At 42.3% G+C, this 18721-nt stretch overlaps 1 protein-coding gene across 1 annotated transcript in view; it reads right to left on the bottom strand.

The window, feature by feature from the left end:
• LOC124794840 (cytochrome P450 9e2-like) overlaps positions 1–18721 on the bottom strand; it is a 65916-nt gene that overhangs the window by 22151 nt on the left and 25044 nt on the right. The window contains exons 3-5 of the mRNA XM_047258505.1: positions 17547–17755; positions 16818–17010; positions 8378–8599 (exon numbers count right to left, since the gene is read on the bottom strand). Of these exons, the coding sequence (XP_047114461.1) occupies positions 8378–8599; positions 16818–17010; positions 17547–17755 (624 nt within the window). The remainder of the gene's footprint in view (positions 1–8377; positions 8600–16817; positions 17011–17546; positions 17756–18721) is intronic.

Here is an 18721-nt window from a genome sequence, read left to right on the forward strand (position 1 = left end):
CAGAGCGAGAGGACCAGCAGCAGCGAGTACTGTTTGTATAAAGCGTTTATTTTGCATTTTGTTTACGACCTTCCACTAAGGAAGGGATTCTATTTGTGTTTATCTGCTCTGCATAGTAACTAACAGTTCTTGATAAAACTTTACGTAGTTTTCGTGTTAGATTTCTTAGTGTTTTCTTGATCGTTTAGAACAGAAAGCGCCCTAAAACTGTCTTTTGTTTGTTTCGCGGCCGTTAGCCACTAGTCACTTGAATCAGCAGTTGTCTTGTGACAGCCAGAGCGAGAGCACCAGCAGCAGCGAGTACTGTTTGTATAAAGCGTTTTTGTACTTATTTGCTGCGCTTAGCTTTTAAATAGTTTTTCTGGGAAAACCTAGCGTAGTTTTCGCGTCTCGTATTTCAGTGAGTGTTTCTTGATTATCAGAGTAGCTCATCAGAAGATTATCTTGGGAATTTGTCACCGTATAGGGTAGGGTAAACAGTCATGTGTAGGGACTGTGGTTGTTGTGAGCGGACGCAAGGAGAATTGGCCACTCTTCGGGGGCAGGTGGAGGCTTTGTCTGTTAGGCTCATCGAGCTCGAGGCGCAGGCGTCGGCTCGTAGTGGCGTTGGGGCAACTGTGGTGAGACCTATGCCTACTTCGGTGGCCTTGAAATCACATGGAACCCCTGATGTCGCTGCGTCTTCCGGCAGTGAGCATCTTACCGGTCAGCCATCACTCCAGGGTGAATGGCGGACAGTGGTGGGCTCGCGCGTGCCTGGCCGAAAGGCGAAGGTGGGATCTGGCCGCGTGGCAGCTGCCTTACCCCTTTCCAACAGGTACGGGGTGCTTCCTAGTGGTGATGACATCGTTTCCGAGCCACCACAGGATGCCTCGCCTGTTGGGCCAGTGGCCGATTCTCCGGCAAGGTCCCGACAGTCACAGAGGGCGGGCCTATTAGTTATAGGGAGCTCCAACGTTAGGCGGGTTATGGAGCCCCTCAGGAAAATAGCGGGTAGGTCGGGGAAGAATGCCAGTGTGCACTCGGTGTGCTTGCCGGGGGGTCTCGTCCGTAATGTGGAGGAGGCCCTTCCGGCAGCTATTGAACGCACTGGGTGTGACCGGCTGCAGATAGTAGCACATGTCGGAACGAATGACGCCTGCCGCTTGGGTTCTGAGGCCATCCTTGGTTCCTTCCGGCGGCTGGCTGATTTGGTGAAGACAACCAGCATCGCACGCGGAGTGCAAGCTGAGCTTAATATCTGCAGCATAGTGCCCAGAGTCGATCGCGGTCCTCTGGTTTGGAGCCGTGTGGAGGGTCTAAACCAGAGGCTCAGACGACTCTGCGACTATAATTGTTGCAAATTCATCGACCTCCGTTATTGGGTGGAGAACTGTAGGGCCCCCCTAGACAGGTCAGGCGTGCACTACACACCGGAAGCAGCTACTAGGGTAGCAGAGTACGTGTGGCGTGCACACGGGGGTTTTTTAGGTTAGAGGGACCCCCCCTTGGGCGAAACGATAAAATACCTGACGGCTTACCAGAGAGGACATTATCATCGTTGATAAAGAACGTCCGTCCTCAGAGACCAAAAACAGGAAAAGTTAACGTAATATTGGTAAACTGCAGGAGTATCCAGGGCAAGGTTCCTGAATTAGTATCTCTTATTGAAGGAAATAGTGCGCATATAGTATTAGGAACGGAAAGTTGGTTAAAACCGGAAGTGAACAGTAACGAAATCCTAGACACAGAATGGAATATATACCGCAAGGATAGGATAAACGCCAATGGTGGAGGAGTATTTATAGCAGTAAAGAATTCAATAATATCCAGTGAAGTTATTAGCGAATGCGAATGTGAAATAATCTGGGTTAAGCTAAGTATCAAAGGTGGGTCAGATATGATAGTCGGATGCTTCTATAGACCACCTGCATCAGCAACCGTAGTAGTTGAGCGCCTCAGAGAGAACCTGCAGAACGTCGTGAAGAAGTTTCGTGATCATACTATTGTAATAGGGGGAGACTTCAATCTACCAGGTATAGAATGGGATAGTCACACAATCAGAACTGGAGCCAGGGACAGAGACTCTTGTGACATTATCCTGACTGCCTTGTCCGAGAATTACTTCGAGCAGATAGTTAGAGAACCAACTCGTGAAGCTAACGTTTTAGACCTCATAGCAACAAATAGACCGGAACTTTTCGACTCCGTGAATGTAGAAGAGGGTATCAGTGATCATAAGTCAGTGGTTGCATCAATGACTACAAGTGTAATAAGAAATGCCAAGAAAGGAAGGAAAATATATTTGCTTAACAAGAGTGATAGGGCACAAATCGCAGAATATCTGAGTGACCACCATCAAACGTTCATTTCTGAGGAAGAGGATGTGGAACAAAAATGGAAAAAATTCAAAAACATCGTCCAGTACGCCTTAGAAAAGTTCGTACCGACTAAGGTCCAAAGCGAGGGGAAAGATCCACCGTGGTATAACAATCATGTACGAAAGGTACTACGGAAACAAAGAAAGCTTCATCATAGGTTTAAGAGTAGTCGAATCATAGCTGATAAGGAAAAGCTGAACGAAGCGAAAAAGAGCGTAAAGAGAGCAATGAGAGAAGCATTCAACGAATTCGAACATAAAACATTGGCAAACAATCTAAACAAGAACCCTAAAAAGTTTTGGTCATATGTAAAATCGGTAAGCGGATCTAAATCCCCTATTCAGTCACTCGTTGACCACGATGGCACCGAAACAGAGGACGATCGAAGAAAGGCAGAAATACTGAATTCAGTGTTCAGAAACTGTTTCACTGCGGAAAATCGTAACACGGTCCCTGACTTCAGCCGTCGCACGGACGCCAAAATGGAAAATATTGAAATAAACGATATCGGAATTGAAAAACAACTGCTATCACTTAGTAGCGGAAAAGCATCCGGACCAGACGAGATACCCTTAAGATTCTACAGTGATTATGCTAAAGAACTTGCCCCCTTTCTATCAGCAATTTATCGTAGATCGCTGGAAGAACGTAAAGTACCTAGCGACTGGAAGAAAGCGCAGGTCGTTCCTATTTTCAAGAAGGGTCATAAATCAGATGCGAATAATTATAGGCCTATTTCGCTTACGTCAATCTGTTGTAGAATAATGGAACATGTTTTGTGTTCTCGTATTATGACGTTCTTAGATAATACAAATCTCCTTCATCATAACCAACATGGATTCCGCAAACAGAGATCATGTGAAACTCAGCTCGCCCTATTTGCCCAAGGAATTCACAGTGCCGTAGACACTGGCGAGCAGATTGATGCCGTATTCCTGGACTTCAGGAAGGCATTTGATACGGTTCCGCACTTACGTTTAGTGAAAAAAATACGAGCTTACGGAATATCGGACCAGTTTTGTGATTGGATTCAGGATTTCCTAGAAGAAAGAACACAACATGTCATTCTTAACGGTTCAAAATCTGCAGATGTAGAGGTAATTTCGGGAGTACCGCAAGGAAGCGTGATAGGACCTTTATTGTTTACAATATACATAAATGACCTAGTTGACAACATCGGTAGCTCCGTGAGGCTATTTGCAGATGACACGGTTGTCTACAAGAAAGTAGCAACATCAGAAGACTCGTACGTACTCCAGGAAGACCTGCAGAGGATTAATGCATGGTGCGACAGCTGGCAGCTTTCCCTAAACGTAGATAAATGTAATATAATGCGCATACATAGGGGCAGAAATCCATTCCAGTACGATTATGCCATAGGTGGTAAATCATTGGAAGCGGTAACGACCGTAAAATACTTAGGAGTTACTATCCGGAGCGATCTGAAGTGGAATGATCACATAAAACAAATAGTGGGAAAAGCAGGCGCCAGGTTGAGATTCATAGGAAGAATTCTAAGAAAATGTGACTCATCGACGAAAGAAGTAGCTTACAAAACGCTTGTTCGTCCGATTCTTGAGTATTGCTCATCAGTATGGGACCCTTACCAGGTTGGATTAATAGAAGAGATAGACATGATCCAGAGAAAAGCAGCGCGATTCGTCATGGGGACATTTAGTCAGCGCGAGAGCGTTACGGAAATGCTGAACAAGCTCCAGTGGCGGACACTTCAAGAAAGGCGTTACGCAATACGGAGAGGTTTATTATCGAAATTACGAGAGAGCACATTCCGGGAAGAGATGGGCAACATATTACTACCGCCCACATATATCTCGCGTAATGATCACAACGAAAAGATCCGAGAAATAAGAGCAAATACGGAGACTTACAAGCAGTCGTTCTTCCCACGCACAATTCGTGAATGGAACAGGGAAGGGGGGATCAGATAGTGGTACAATAAGTACCCTCCGCCACACACCGTAAGGTGGCTCACGGAGTATAGATGTAGATGTAGAAGTAGATGTTTGAGTGATTACTAGTGTCTAGTGTACATAGGTTGTGCTATCCAAAAGTTTTTTATTTAAAAGTTTCTTAATACTCCTGCTTAATGATTGCTACTATTTTTTGTATCATTCACTTAGTAACTAAATTTAACTTAAAGGACATCCATATTTTTTTTCCTTCTTAATAGCCTATGTGTTTATTATGTCATATAGAACATCGTAATGTCTACTGTAGTAGTAACCGACTAAGGCTAAGTTGAATAGGCATTGCTGGGGTAACACTGAGAGCACCATTAAACTGTTTCGTGTACGACAGTGGACGGTTTACCACGAGGCAAGAGAGGCGAGCTGACGACTGACTATACTTCACATCTGCCGGCCAGCACAGCATCGATGCTACAGTCACTCCCAACTCCGTTCATTGCAAAGAACGCTCCCATGTGATGCAGTGTTGTGAGTAGTGAAATAATAATTTTTTCTTTTCCCTGGATTTTGACAGCCTAGTGCTGACGGAGGTTCTTCAGTGTTTGCCTAATAGTGCCACCAGTGATATTGTCTACGAAGAGTAGCAGTGAATGCATGTGTTTTTCTTCTAACTTTTTTAATCTCTTTCTTTAGATCACCTATCTGTCATATCTAACCTACTGTATTTGTAAAAGTTTCTATTTCAGGGACGTAAATATTTTGTGTCTTATTGTATTAGCTCCTTGTTTATCCACTCTATTGTAACTGTGTTTTGTTATACAGGTTGCACTGTAGGTAGGGTTCTTTTACAATGTAAAATTTTGCATATTTGACAACTGTTCTTTATGTTTCCATGGTTATGTGTAACTCATGTCTGTTCCACAATGTGGCAATGGTATATAACTGTGGGATGGGGCAGTATACACCCCACCTCCTCACACCATCTCTTTAACCCCCCGCATTAGAGAATTATCTATATTTCGATATTCTCTTCGACAATTTGAAAACTTTTTCATGCGGGAATGTAAGCATATTGCCATATCGCTGGTTTAGTTGTGGAGTACCTTTGCGGGCAGCCACGTCTGTCGAGCTGAGCGCGGGACATGGAACTGTTATGTTGTGTAGTGTGTAGCTCTGCATGTGAGATGCATTGTTAGTATGGAAGTTGAAGTGTTGCTGCAACTGTTACTACAGTAAAGTGATAAAATAAGTAAATGATTCAGAGGAATGTGCGTCAAGAAGTAATTTAAAATGAGCAGTGCTGCTGATAACGTATTTGTGTATCCTCTCGTTGCGTGTCGTACCGTACAGTATCAATCATCCGCTCCGTGTTCGGTCTCTCAGAATGAACTGAAGTGAATTAGCAAAAAACTAGTTACCACAAAAGAGCACAAACAAGTGCCAGTGTCTTGTAGCGAGCGTGAGGACGTGCGTTCGATCACCGCGTTTCCGCATCATCAACAATCAGCCGCGCCGCGACGGTTACGCGCACGCTCGTACAAGTGAGAACTGAGAAGTGAAAAATTAACTTTACGAACAGTGTTACATCATTACTAGTGACAAGGAGGAGTATTACCAGATATCTGTATGTGTGACAAGCGTAAGAACTGTCGTTCGATCATTCGGCTTCCGCATCATCAACAATCATCCCTGTCATGTCGGTTACGCACACGCTCGTCCGAATGGTATTTTGGACTGTTAATCATCAAGATTGTTGATTGGGATAAACATTTACGATTTAGAGTGTAAACAGTGCAACCTGTGGTTTCCATATCGTCTCAGAATGTTGATGTTCGTACCAGACATAGGACTGTTGTGTCTTAACATTGAGTGGTTCCCCTAAACCCGCTTGCATATTTTGATAGGCAATTTCAGGCAAGCCAACAGCAGTGTGGAGCAGGACAGTACGACCACCGCGGGATTATCAGGTATGTGGTGTGGACAGGACGCATGGTCACGAAACGAGAAGTCAGTATAAAGTACACCACCCATTCGTTCTCCCAGGCAGGTTACAACTTGGTGCCAGCCATTATACCAGAAGAGTTGATCTACATAACGAAGTCATCTACATCTACATCTACATGCATACACTGGAAATCACATTTAAGTGCCTGGCAGAGGGTTCATCGAACCACCTTCACAATTCTCTATTATTCTAACCTCGTTTAGTGCGTGGAAAGAATGAACACCTATATCTTTCCGTACGAACTCTGATTTTCCTTATTTTATCTTGGTGATTGTTCCTCCCTATATAGGTCGGTGGCAATAAAATATTTTCGCATTCGGATGAGAAAGTTGGTGATTGGAGTTTCTTGAGAAGATTCCGTCACAACGAAAAACGCCTTTCTTTTAATGATGTCCATCACAAATCCTGTATCATTTCTGTGGCAGTCTCTCCCATATTTCGCGATAGTACAAAACGTGCTACATTTCTTTGAACTTTTTCTATGTACTCCATCAGTCCTATCTGGCAAGGATCCCACACCGCACAGCAGTATTCTAAAAGATGATGGACAAGCGTAGTGTAGGCAGTCTCCTTAGTAGGTCTGTTACATTTTCTAAGTGTCCTGCTAATAAAACACAGTCTTTGGTTAGCCTCCTCCACAGCATTTTCTATGTGTTCCTTCCAATTTAAGTTGCTCGCAGTTGTAATACCTTGGTATTTAGTTGAATTTACGGTTTTTAGATTAGATTGATTTATCATGTAACCGAAGTTTAACGAGTTCCTCTTAGCACGCTTGTGGATGACCTCACACTTTTCGTTATTTAAGGTCAACTGCCACTTTCTGCACCATTCTGATATTTTTTCTAAATCGTTTTGCAGTTTGTTTTGATCTTCTGATGATTTTATTAGTCGATAAACGACAGCGTCATCAGGAAACAACCAAAGATGGCTGCTCAGATTGTCTCCCAAATCGCATATATAAGTACGGAACAGCAAAGGGCCTATAACACTACCTTGGAGAACGCCAGAAATCACTTGTATTTTACTCGATGACTTTCTGTGAATTGTTACGAACTGTGACCTCTCTGACAGGAAATCACAGATCCAGTCACATATCTGAGATGATATTCCACAAGCACGCAATTTCACTACAAGCCGCTTGTGTGGTGCAGTGTCAAATGCCTTCTGGAAATCCAGAAATACAGAATCGGTCTGAAATCCCTTGCCAGTAGCACTCAGCACTTCTTGTGAATAAAGAGCTATATATGGACACAATAAATGAAGCGATCAGGAAGCGGTCGACGAAATTACATAATAAAATAGACCAGTTGAGAGCCTCAATGTTTCATAGACCAATATTAGGTCAGACGCTGCTCATTCCAATAGCACCGTTATAAAGTACCCCGATCATTAGTACAGTGAAAATATGAGCTACTTCGTTAGCTGGAGGTGTCTTACGCACCAACACAAAGTTCCTGATACGTTAACTCCAAATGTTCAAGAAATAAATAAAATAAACACTCATCCCTACTTGGCGCCAAGAAACATGGATTAAAAAACAAAAAAGAGTATGTATGGGTGCATGCCTGTCTCCACACGACACGAAAAAAATTGTTAAATGTGACACACACACACACACACACACACACACACACACACACACACACACACAATATCATTTAAATAATGTAAATAACAATTGTAATATGTATGGTTAATGTTGTTCACTAATGTACCTTTGGTATTACTTTGCAGACTTTTGAAACTGGCCTTAGGGGGAAAGCTGGCAAATAAAATATTTTATATCCATGGTGCATTAAAGGAATGAAACTGACAGCCTACGGTGGTGAAAATGGTTCCATCACTTAGACAAATGACAATAAAACAAACCGTATAGAACTGTTGTTCAAGGTCTTTCTTTGCCGGAGCTTAAACTGTTCATGCCAGAGAATTATGTGGAACATAGCTACTCAGGAAACAGCCAGTTCCTGAAAATTGTCGGTATCGCACATAACGGAAGTTTCTACTCGGTCTGTTACAATTAACGGCAGTAAGATGCGACCTTGTGCTGTAATCTGTATTAACTCCACTGATGTGGGACCCACCAGAGAGCACCATGTCGAGGTACTGGCAGCCCAGGACCTGCTCGTAGCTGGACTGGCCGCCGCTCTTCTGCATCAGCTCGTCCACCTCCCTCTGCAGCCGCCTCTGGACGTCCTCGTGCGTGGCCAGCAGGTAGCTGCAGAACGTCAGCAGTGTCGACACGGTGTCGAAGCCGGCGATGAAAAATATGAGCGCCTGCGCCGTGATATCATCATCAGTGAGGTCTGCAATAAGGTGAAATGCAGAGTGCAGGATACTGTGTGCTGAAGAAAAAACGAAGTACTTAAAATGACTCTGCTGCCTGTCTTGACATGTTATTAATTTACACACATTGTCCCTCCAAGAGAGACTGTGTTCATGGTAGTTAATAAAACGCAATGTGTCGGTGAGCCATATTTACCTTCCGAGTGACTCTCTAGCATGGTGTGGGTGATGTATGCTAGTTCAGCTGTAAAGTGCAGTTCTTAACAACCAATGGAATACCATTAAAGATAAGCCAAACAGATAAACGTGAGTTAGTAAATTACTCAGAACATTATAAGTGTTTGTACTTACAAGCTGATTAGGATTTGAAACGGGATATTTGCGTTCCTCTTCAGTACAGAACTGGAAACAGATAAATTTATATGAACTGTGTTGTGTGTCTTTCTATGTGTCGATGTTTGATGACATAATAATGTTGGGTAGCTTGTACTTTATGAAAGATTAAATATTCTGCTAAAGTGTACAAATAATTAACCATTTTATTTGCATCTTAATTACAAATATATTCACCAAATGCATCCAAATTTGAAAATGTTAACAATGAGTCTAAGTACAACAACTCTTTCCCCAATTGTTTGTGTGACTTGACTCACTCTAGCTGTGAGCCATTAATTCCTTAAACCATGAATATTCCATTTATCCCATACGTTTCTAGAACTGCACAACTTTATATACGTCAGCATTAAGGAAATGTTGGGTGAAGTTTAGAATTCGTTTTTTATATAAGCTTTATTTTTATCGAAATCATCATACATGCATCCTTGTATAATTTTTTTTATCTTATAACAAATTAGAAATGACGGCTGAACAGCCTGGTTCGCGAGAAGCATTGTATAGACTCGAGGCTATTTTTGAAACCTATAAAATAGAAACTTCTTACATTAAAATGAATCTGCGGCGCCATCACGATGGGATTGTAGCTATTTGAGAAATACATAAGTTTCTTGGCAGATGTTTAAAAAATATTTAAAATTCAAATAGAAAACGCTCACGCCATAACTCCTAAATTTAATTATCTTTAATTAAAGAAGTGAAATGAATCGATTAATCTGTTGGGGCTCTAGAATGCTTAACATCAAAAAAAGTTGTTTCCAGAAAAAGTTTTTAAATTTAAGAGTAACAAAAAAAAGTTGTTTCAAAAATCACGGTGAATCTGCAATACCAAGACCATAGAGTCATCTTCTTCCTCAAACATGTTCTGATACTGAATTTGGTGCTGTATTCGTTTCAGTCCGAGTTATTTTAAGAAAGTGAGGCATTCCTTGCTCCGCGACTGCCGCGCATTTCCTCAGAGAACTCCGCGAAGTTTTTACACTCCGTCCCTATGAGATTCCTAAAACGTTCGTGGTCTTAAGCATAGGCAAATAACCTTCGTTGAATATAGCTGCAGTTATATATGCTGTTATGTCAACAGCTTTTGCCCCACGGTGGAATGTTTCGGTACAAGTTTCCAAATGCACGCACTGAAGCTCTTGTTGACATACGGCGTATTGATACCGGTGCATCTTTTAAGGAAATATTCATTGGACAAAAATTCGTGTACTAATCGAATCTTTTCTTGAACTAATTCATCGAACACTTGCAGCTGCTAATATTTTGCTCGGCGCGCTGTTTCGTTCAACTTGCTGTAATTTGTAAAATACTTTCACGACAAAAAATTCCTTTTGCAGGCATAATGTATACAATTCGATGCAAATATGTAAAAACAGTTCCATGTTTTCATCGGTCTCGACCAGAACCTCCCCTTGTCTCTCTTTGCACTAGGCAGATTTTCTTAGAGAACTACTTGGGTATTACTGGTTATAGTACAGCATGCAGTTTCCTCATAGATAACTGCATCGCATGTGAAAAGCCTGATATTGCAACTGATACTGCCCGCTGAACCATCAGTGTGCAACATGAATATAAAATTTGGATACTATGTCAATGTGAAAAGTGACTATTCAACCAGGATATCATGCTGTGTCCATCCAGTCACAAACCTGGTCAGATGTCCCACAGGAACTCAATTTATTTAGAAGTTGTTAATGTACTGGACCATGAAATTTTCTGAAGGCAAGAAATATCGTTCAGTCATGTTTCCTTTGGTCATAGCACTGAGCTTACGATGTACGAAGAGCACGACTAGAGTCTGGCATGATCAGTGTCTCCAGAACCCATGGCTGTCTTCATGGAAGCCTGATGCATCAGAATATTTGAACTCAGAACATATCCTACAATGATGCTAGGTTTACGTACGCTCTGTTATGAGTACCCATTACTAGTGTGTGAAGCGTCTACGAGAACGTGCTATGAGAACCATTACAGTTTTTAAATAAAACAAACGTTGTGTGATCTTAGGATTACCTGGCGAATTAACTGTTTGCACAGTTCTTGGATCTCCAGCCGGGTACAGTCGTTTTCAAACCACGATATTTCGACAGCGTACCTTGCCGTCATCTTCAGGTGATACCTGCAGACTGAGCGTCTCTGCTGAATCTCCTCCCCTTTATACTCTGATCGCTCCCCACCCCATCCCCCGCGTCAGGCCACAAGCGGCGCTGCGTGGAGTGGTGGTGGGGAGGGGCGAGCTGCTGGCTGCTGGATGCGAACTGTGGACCATCAGATGTCCTGTGGCCTTCGTCGGGCGCGGAAGTCGCTTTGGGTTGGCGCTGTGCTTTTAGATGGCTGAGTGCTGGGTACCAGGCTCTGCTGAGGTTGAACCCGGCGTCTCTGTTGATCAGCCCATCAGCTACACGTATTTCAATCGCCTCCTTCAGAACACAGTCCCAAAAAAGACGAGGCCTGCCGTAAAACTTCCGTCTTCGCGTACTCCATAGTATCTCCAGTATCCATGTAATGCTCCGCAAACCGCAGGTTTTGTAGGCTGCTTCAGTTCAGTGTGCCTTCTGTGTTCCTGGCATCTTTCTTCGATTGTCGGTACAGTTTGCCCGATGTATGCCTTAACACATTTACACGGAATACGGTAAACACCCGGTTTGCGGAGCACCAGGTCATCTTTTACCGTACCTAGCAGGGCACGCGTTTTCTTAGGTAGGCGGAAGACACATCTGATGTTTCACCGAGCCAGAATTCTGCCAATTTTGTTGGATACTTTGCAGGCATAAGGCAGGTACGCCATTATCTTCTCGTCCTCTTCGTTCTCTCTTTGCTGGGCTTCTGCATTCTGCCTGGAAGCACATCCAATTTGAATCTCGTTATATCCGTTCTTCTTGAAAACGTCCTTAAGGTGGTTAAATTCTCCTTGTAGGCTTTCCTCATCCGATATTTTCGCGGGCCCTGTGAACCAGTGTCCGCAGTACACCCTCAGGCTGTGAAGGATGATGGCAGCTGGTAGCGTCGAGATACAGACCAGTGTGGGTTTCTTTCCTGTATACACTGTGTCCCCAAGTGCTATCCGCTTTGCGCTTGACTAGGACGTCCAGAAAAGGGAGTTCACCATTCTCTTTCACCTCCATGGTGAATTTGATGTTAGGATGCAGAGAATTCAGATGTTGGGGAAACTCTTGAAGTTTTTCTCTTCCATGCAGCCATATCACAAATGTGTCATCAACATATCTGTAAAAGCACATAGGCTTCAATGCTGCAGTTTCCAGTGCTTTCTCTTCGAAGTCCTGCATAAACAAGTTTGCTACCACTGGTGACAGGGGACACCCCAGGGCAACAACGTCAACCCAAAGCGACTTCCACGTCCGACGAAGGCCACAGGACATCTGATGGTCCACAGTTCGCATCCATCAGCCAGCAGCCCGCCCCTCCCCACCACCACTCCACGCTGCGCCGCGTGCGGCATGACGCAGGGGAAGGGGTGGGGAGCGATCAGAGTATAAAGGGGAGGAGATTCAGCAGAGACGCTCAGTCTCCAGGTATCACCTGAAGATGACGGCAAGGTGTGCTGTCGAACTATCGTGCTTTGAAAACGACTGCACCCAGCTGGAGACCCGAGAACAGTACAAACAAAACAAATGTTATTAACATTCCACATCTTCATTGTTAATGTCTACATATTTATGGCTCCAAATTGTAATGTATAACATGGCGGTGTATAAAGTAACTATGTCAGTTAGTAAGAGACAGCATGTTGTAATGGAGTTTTGAATCTGAAGAGCTCGTCAATACAAGTAACACTCCTCCTTCAGGATGACAATGCTGGACCACACACGAGCGCTGTGACATTTGCTACAATCCGGTGCGTTGAGGTCACGTGGGTTCACTTGTCACCGACCATCCCTCCTACAGCCCCGACTTGGCCGCATACGATTTTTATCTGTTTCCAAAACTTAAAGAACGCCTTCGAGAACTTGACTTTGATAGTAATCAAGTGGTACAAGCAGAAGACAGGTTGCGGCTCCCTCAACAAAGTCAGACATCCTACGGTGACGGTATCAACAAACTGGTCCCGCTGGAAGAAATGTGTTCGTGGCCAAGGTGAATGTGTTGAGAAATATATATGTAGACATGAAGAATAAAGATATACGATGTTAATAACCATTGTTTTATTTAAAAAATCTTCAAAAGTTTTCACATTAAGAAATTCGGAGGGATTATTTTCCAGCCCGTCCTCGTATATTACCAACCGATTAAATCGGTTCATGGTTCATGGTTCGCGGTTTATGGCGCTTGTTTCATGTTTCGCAGTCCCCCAGTTAGAGGTTGCATACATGTAGATTCCAAGGACAAAATTTCGTACAATTATTCGCCGAATTTTAAAATTTAAATGTTGTCTTCATCTACTCATTAAGAAGTATAACGTTATGTTGTAGGTTAGACACAGTAATACAAACATTACAGTCGGAAACTGCACGTCTGTCTCTAGGCAACGTTGCTCACTAGGTGCAAATTACCCAGACTGTATTTATCAAGTATTTGAGGATTGGGAAGACTTAGCGATTTTCACCAAACGCTAATTATAATTTCAAATCTTTTCTGAACCTGTCCTCGCTTACACGCTTAATGTCAATTATTGAACACATCAACTGATTTGTAAAGCAATTAGACTTTTGAAGCTGTTTTATACATAGGAGTTCATGTCTTTAAAGAATCGGAGGTTCTACTGGTAGGGTATTGACATGTTTAGTTCTTAGGTCAGCTTACAATTCTTTCTCTGATTATCTGAGTGGTGCGATGGGCGACCGTTTTTGTGATGGACTTTAGGCCATTATTATTACTATTATTATGTGTGATTAGATCTTGTTGGATAACGCAAAGCTTCTTGATTCTTTTTCCTTTTTTTCCACACTACTTTCATTTTTTCTGCATGGGCTCTCTTCGTTTCCTTTGTCCATTATGTTGCTGCTTTCTTCGGAGCTTTGTTCTCTGACTTAACTTCCCATCTGCCAGCTTTCTGCTTAAATACCTTTCTGTCCAAAATATCTGAATAATTTATCCGAGCTTTTTGCAGGCCCTTTTTGACCTCTTGTATCCAGGGTAGAATTTTATATCCTTCTGTGTATTTAAGATTTTTGTGCAGAAGTCTTGTTTTGGGAAGCCTGGAGAATTGCCCATAAAATTTTAATCGCATTTCTCTGATGTCTGCTGCAAGGTTGGACAATTTCTCAGTAGTTTGACGAGATTGTATCCTATAGGCCTCTTCTGTTTTCTTTGACCATAGTATCTTTGTGTTTTTTCTTTTGTTTCTTTGTTTTTTTCGGTAACCTTTTATGTGGACTATCAGTGTTTCACTGGCATACAGGACTTCAGGTTTTAATAATGTATTATGGTGCCTAATTTTAGTGTTTTTGGACAAGCATTTTTTTGTAGTACACCTTGTAAATTTTTCCATAGACTCTTTTTAGTTTTTGGAGGCGAATATCTTGTGCTAAATTCTCTCGCCCCGTAAGTTCGAGGACTTCACCTGAGCATTTCAAATATGAGACACAATTGATATGACCATATTTTGTAGTCAAGTTTTGGGTGTTAGTTTTTGAGCTGATGGACTCAGACGTTAGGAAAATATTTGCAGAGCAACTTTCTCTGCCCATTTCTGAAGGGTTTCAACCTGTTCAATTGCTATTAGCTCATAATCCACTAGTAAGGCTAAGTTGCCAGCGAAAGCTAAACATGACATTGTTAAAAATGGTTTTTTATTTCAGTCTTTGATCACAATATAAAGTCCTTTGACGATTACCGGTTTAAGTCAGTAATGACCATCTTCAGATCTGTTCTACACCATGTCCTAATGTGATAAAGCCCTAATGTCATCGTCAAAACTTATAAATACTCTCAGCAAAGCATCGTCACGTAGAACTGGCCAGTTGAAAAATGTAATTCTGATGTCATTCTTGACTCGCCCCATTTGTATAGGTTTCCAGCAGTTTTTATTCTTCAATTTCTTTTCCCATTCGCGGACGACCTTGTCCAAGACAAGGCTGAATAGGAGAGGAGACACACCGTCACCTTGTCGGGCGGCAGTTTCGATCAAGAAGGGCTCGGATATTTCACCCGTGAATTTCACCTTGGAGGTAGTATCGGTCAGTGTTTCTTTGACGAGGTTAAGGGTGTTTGGATCTAACCCTTCTTCTTCTAGAATACCAAGAAGTGCTTGTCTGTCAATTGAGTTGTATGCCTTTCTAAAGATAACAAACGTACAAAGTATTGGGCTGTTTCTGACTGCTTCGTATTTGAGCACGGTCTTTAGGCCATTATGGTATTTAATAATCCTTATATGCCCAGAACGTAAAGAAACACCCAAACAAATCATTAAACATAATGCTTAAACGGACTTGTTTCATACAGTTACGTGAGGCAACATGGAAGTGTTCCCTGAAACATGAAATTAACATCTGTATGTATCACTTACACAAACGCCAAGGAATGTCAGTCAGAAAATTCAGGTTCAAACTAGTGTCTATGCACTTACAAGGAGACGGCACGACCGTGACGTCGGGGATTTGTCCGCAATTTCGTGTGGTGAAAGAGGACCCCTAACACCTCACGTGGTTAACATATTAGCACGCACTACTCGGAAAATCCCGAGAAAAATCGATCCAAAGTTTCTTAGGCACCTTATGAGTATAAAATTTTAGTCCACTGCCCAGCTGCCGTCTGGCCTACATGGTTAGCGCTCGGACAGTTATGCCAATGGTCTCGGGTTCGATTCCTCTTCCGGCACTTTCTTTTTTTTTTTTTTTTTCTTCTGTTGCTTGCAAAATTGCAGCGCATTGTTACAGGAGAATCGTGAAATTAATTCCCGGGAAGATTGTATAAAAATTCATTCTATGAACACCATCAATTATCGTCACCAATATTCCGAGACATGATTCAATATGCCTAGTTTGCCTCAAAATTGTCAGAAACTCGAAACATTTTCGTAAATGTTAATGGGGCATGTTTTTGTACAGATTTATTGCAAACGCCTTGTGATTGTAAAAAGTCCGCTTTTATATGTTGCACAATATGTTGCAAAAATTCTTGCTTTGTTTGTTTTTACGATAATTACCACAGCGGTTCTTGTTTATAATTATTATATGTATAAAAATTCAATGTTTTCCAATTGACTTTGTTATTCTGATTAAAAAGGCAATGTTTCTCTTCATATACTTTACAATGAAAAATGGAAAACCCACCGCCATGAATTGTGTTGTTGGACAAAAAGAAAATAATTTTTATTCAATAATGAAACTAATTTGTTAAAGGTAATGTAGGTTTGGGAAACTTTCTGAATAATTGTTGGAATAACCAAAGAAAATGAAACAGAAGAAAAAAAGAAAATGCCAGAGGAGGAATCGAACACGAGACCTATGGCGTATGAATCCAAGCCCTAAACACCTAGGCCAGTCGGCGGCTCGGCGATATACTAACATTTTATACTCGTAAGGCACCTAAGAAACTTTGGATCGATATTTCCCGCGATTTTCCATGGTAGTGCGACCTAATATTTTAACCAAGTGAGGTGTTAGGGGTCCTCTTTCACCACACAAAATTGCGGACAAATCCCCGACCCCACGGTCGTACCGTCTCCTTGTTAGTACTAATAACTTACACAAAGGCCACAGAATGTCAGTCACAACGTTCAGGTTCAAATTAATGTCTATGCACTTGGTACTAATTTCTAACTAGCGCAAAATGACTTTGTGTGCTTCGAACAAGCTTAAATTTCTTTCGAAGACGGAACATCGATTCGTCAAGATCAGGCAGTTGTGTAAGGAAGTGACGAGGACACTGGAACACTCTACTCACGTCGTCTTTTGCCATCGGTGGCGCCATTCGCCTCCCCTTCGTCTGGCGCCAGTTCTCCGCGGCGGGCCTGCATCATGAGGTGGATCATGTCGTGGCGCACGATCCCCTGCTGCTCTCGCGTTTTAATAGTCTCGGTCAACATGGTCCTGAAGAACTCCACTGCTTTCATGTTGACGAACTGTGCACCTATTAACTGTCGCATGCAAAAATAAATAAATAGATCATATGAAACAATACCGTTCTAGAGACCTTTTCAAGTCTCAAACATTACATGCAGACTGAAACGAAGAATGAAAAACTTGTATCAAGGCTGGGATCTGATCTCCTGCTGGCTGGGCAGATGCCCCAACCACTACTCCACCCTGGCACAGTGGCTTCACACCACCGTATGGACAACTGCAGCACGTATCCCTCCTCAGTCCAACTTCCCATTCACGTCTCAGCCCACTTGGTATTCTCCCCTAAGCTAGAAAATCATTGCAGAGACTCTCTAACAGTACAGGAATAGCACCTCAACATCGGACAAAACCCAAGAACAGATGCCAGGGTGATGTAAAGGTTAGCGCATCTGTCTAGCCAAGAGGTGCCCCGGGTATGAATACTGGCCTTGGTACAGATTCTTATTCGTCGCTTCAGTCTGCATATACAGAAAATAAATAAATACAACCACAAGGAATACAAGTAGTCACATGCAATTAAATTAGTAACAACTTAATGTGCATAACATACCTGCATAAGCCTTGGCACTAGCATGTATCCAATTACCGTTCCCGATTTGATTGTTGTCAGCTCACGGCCCGTTGTGTAGAATGTGTTGTTTGGTTCTGCCAAGGAGTCCACCTTTACTCCAAATGCAGTCGTCGCGATGACATCATTGGTCACGCGTGTAAATAGGTCCTTCATCTCCAGTGTCAATACCCGATTTTCTCCAGAAGGAACTAGAACATAATTACATACCGAATCACCAACTTTCTTCCCTAATTTATGTAGTTAGCTGCATGCCGTAACTTGCGACTGAGTCCCAGGTCTGATTTGACATGTTGAATGAAATTATAGGTTAAGATAATACGAAAACTTATTATAGCTAATTGAAGAAAAGCGGTAAGAATCGTAAGTGTGAATTTTCCCGTCAAATCTTCCTAGTATTTCACAAGCGTCGAGACGTAGTGGAGGAGATCACGCGACCATGGCTGCCCTTTTATTGTCGAGGGAACCAAACACAGTAGGAAAAAGGATTAACTCCCTTTATATAATAAACAGATTATACCTCCAATTGCGACAAAAATGTGTCGACTATTATGTCCTATTGCAAATAACATTTACACGTTGACGACCCTCAGTTATACCTAAGTGCAAAATCAACAAATCTGAGCACAGCTGTCCAGAACGTAAACGCTTACTTACTTGCTTCATAAGAAGGGGTGCAGAATATGAGTGTAACCATCTAAAACGCAAGCAGTCTTAGTCACTCAGAAAGGCTCCAAGAATCTGTTCCACACTTAATCCGAAACAGCACAGAAATACGCGTTTCTTTTTCTGAAAAGAATTTGGGGATAATTCTGAACCATCACTTAGACAGGGCTGAACACACAACTGCAGTTGGAAAGAAGGTGTCAGCATCACTTCATTCCCTTCATAAATATAACAAAGTATTTCCTTTTCAGCTTAAAACAGAAACTTGTAAAGTCTCTAATACTCGGCATCCTTGATCATGAAGATCCTTTTTTCCAAGGACTTTCGTATGAGAGCTCATGTCGCTGCAACTGGCGATGAACGCTTGTGTGCGATATTTTTGTGATCTACACTATTTCGAACATATCACTCCTGCCTATGAACCGTTATTATTACTACTTACCGATAAACGTAGATATTCTCACACGCTGCGTTTGCTATGTCGTCCACTC

Source organism: Schistocerca piceifrons, chromosome 4 (assembly GCF_021461385.2).
Source record: "Schistocerca piceifrons isolate TAMUIC-IGC-003096 chromosome 4, iqSchPice1.1, whole genome shotgun sequence".
Classification (NCBI taxonomy): domain Eukaryota; kingdom Metazoa; phylum Arthropoda; class Insecta; order Orthoptera; family Acrididae; genus Schistocerca; species Schistocerca piceifrons.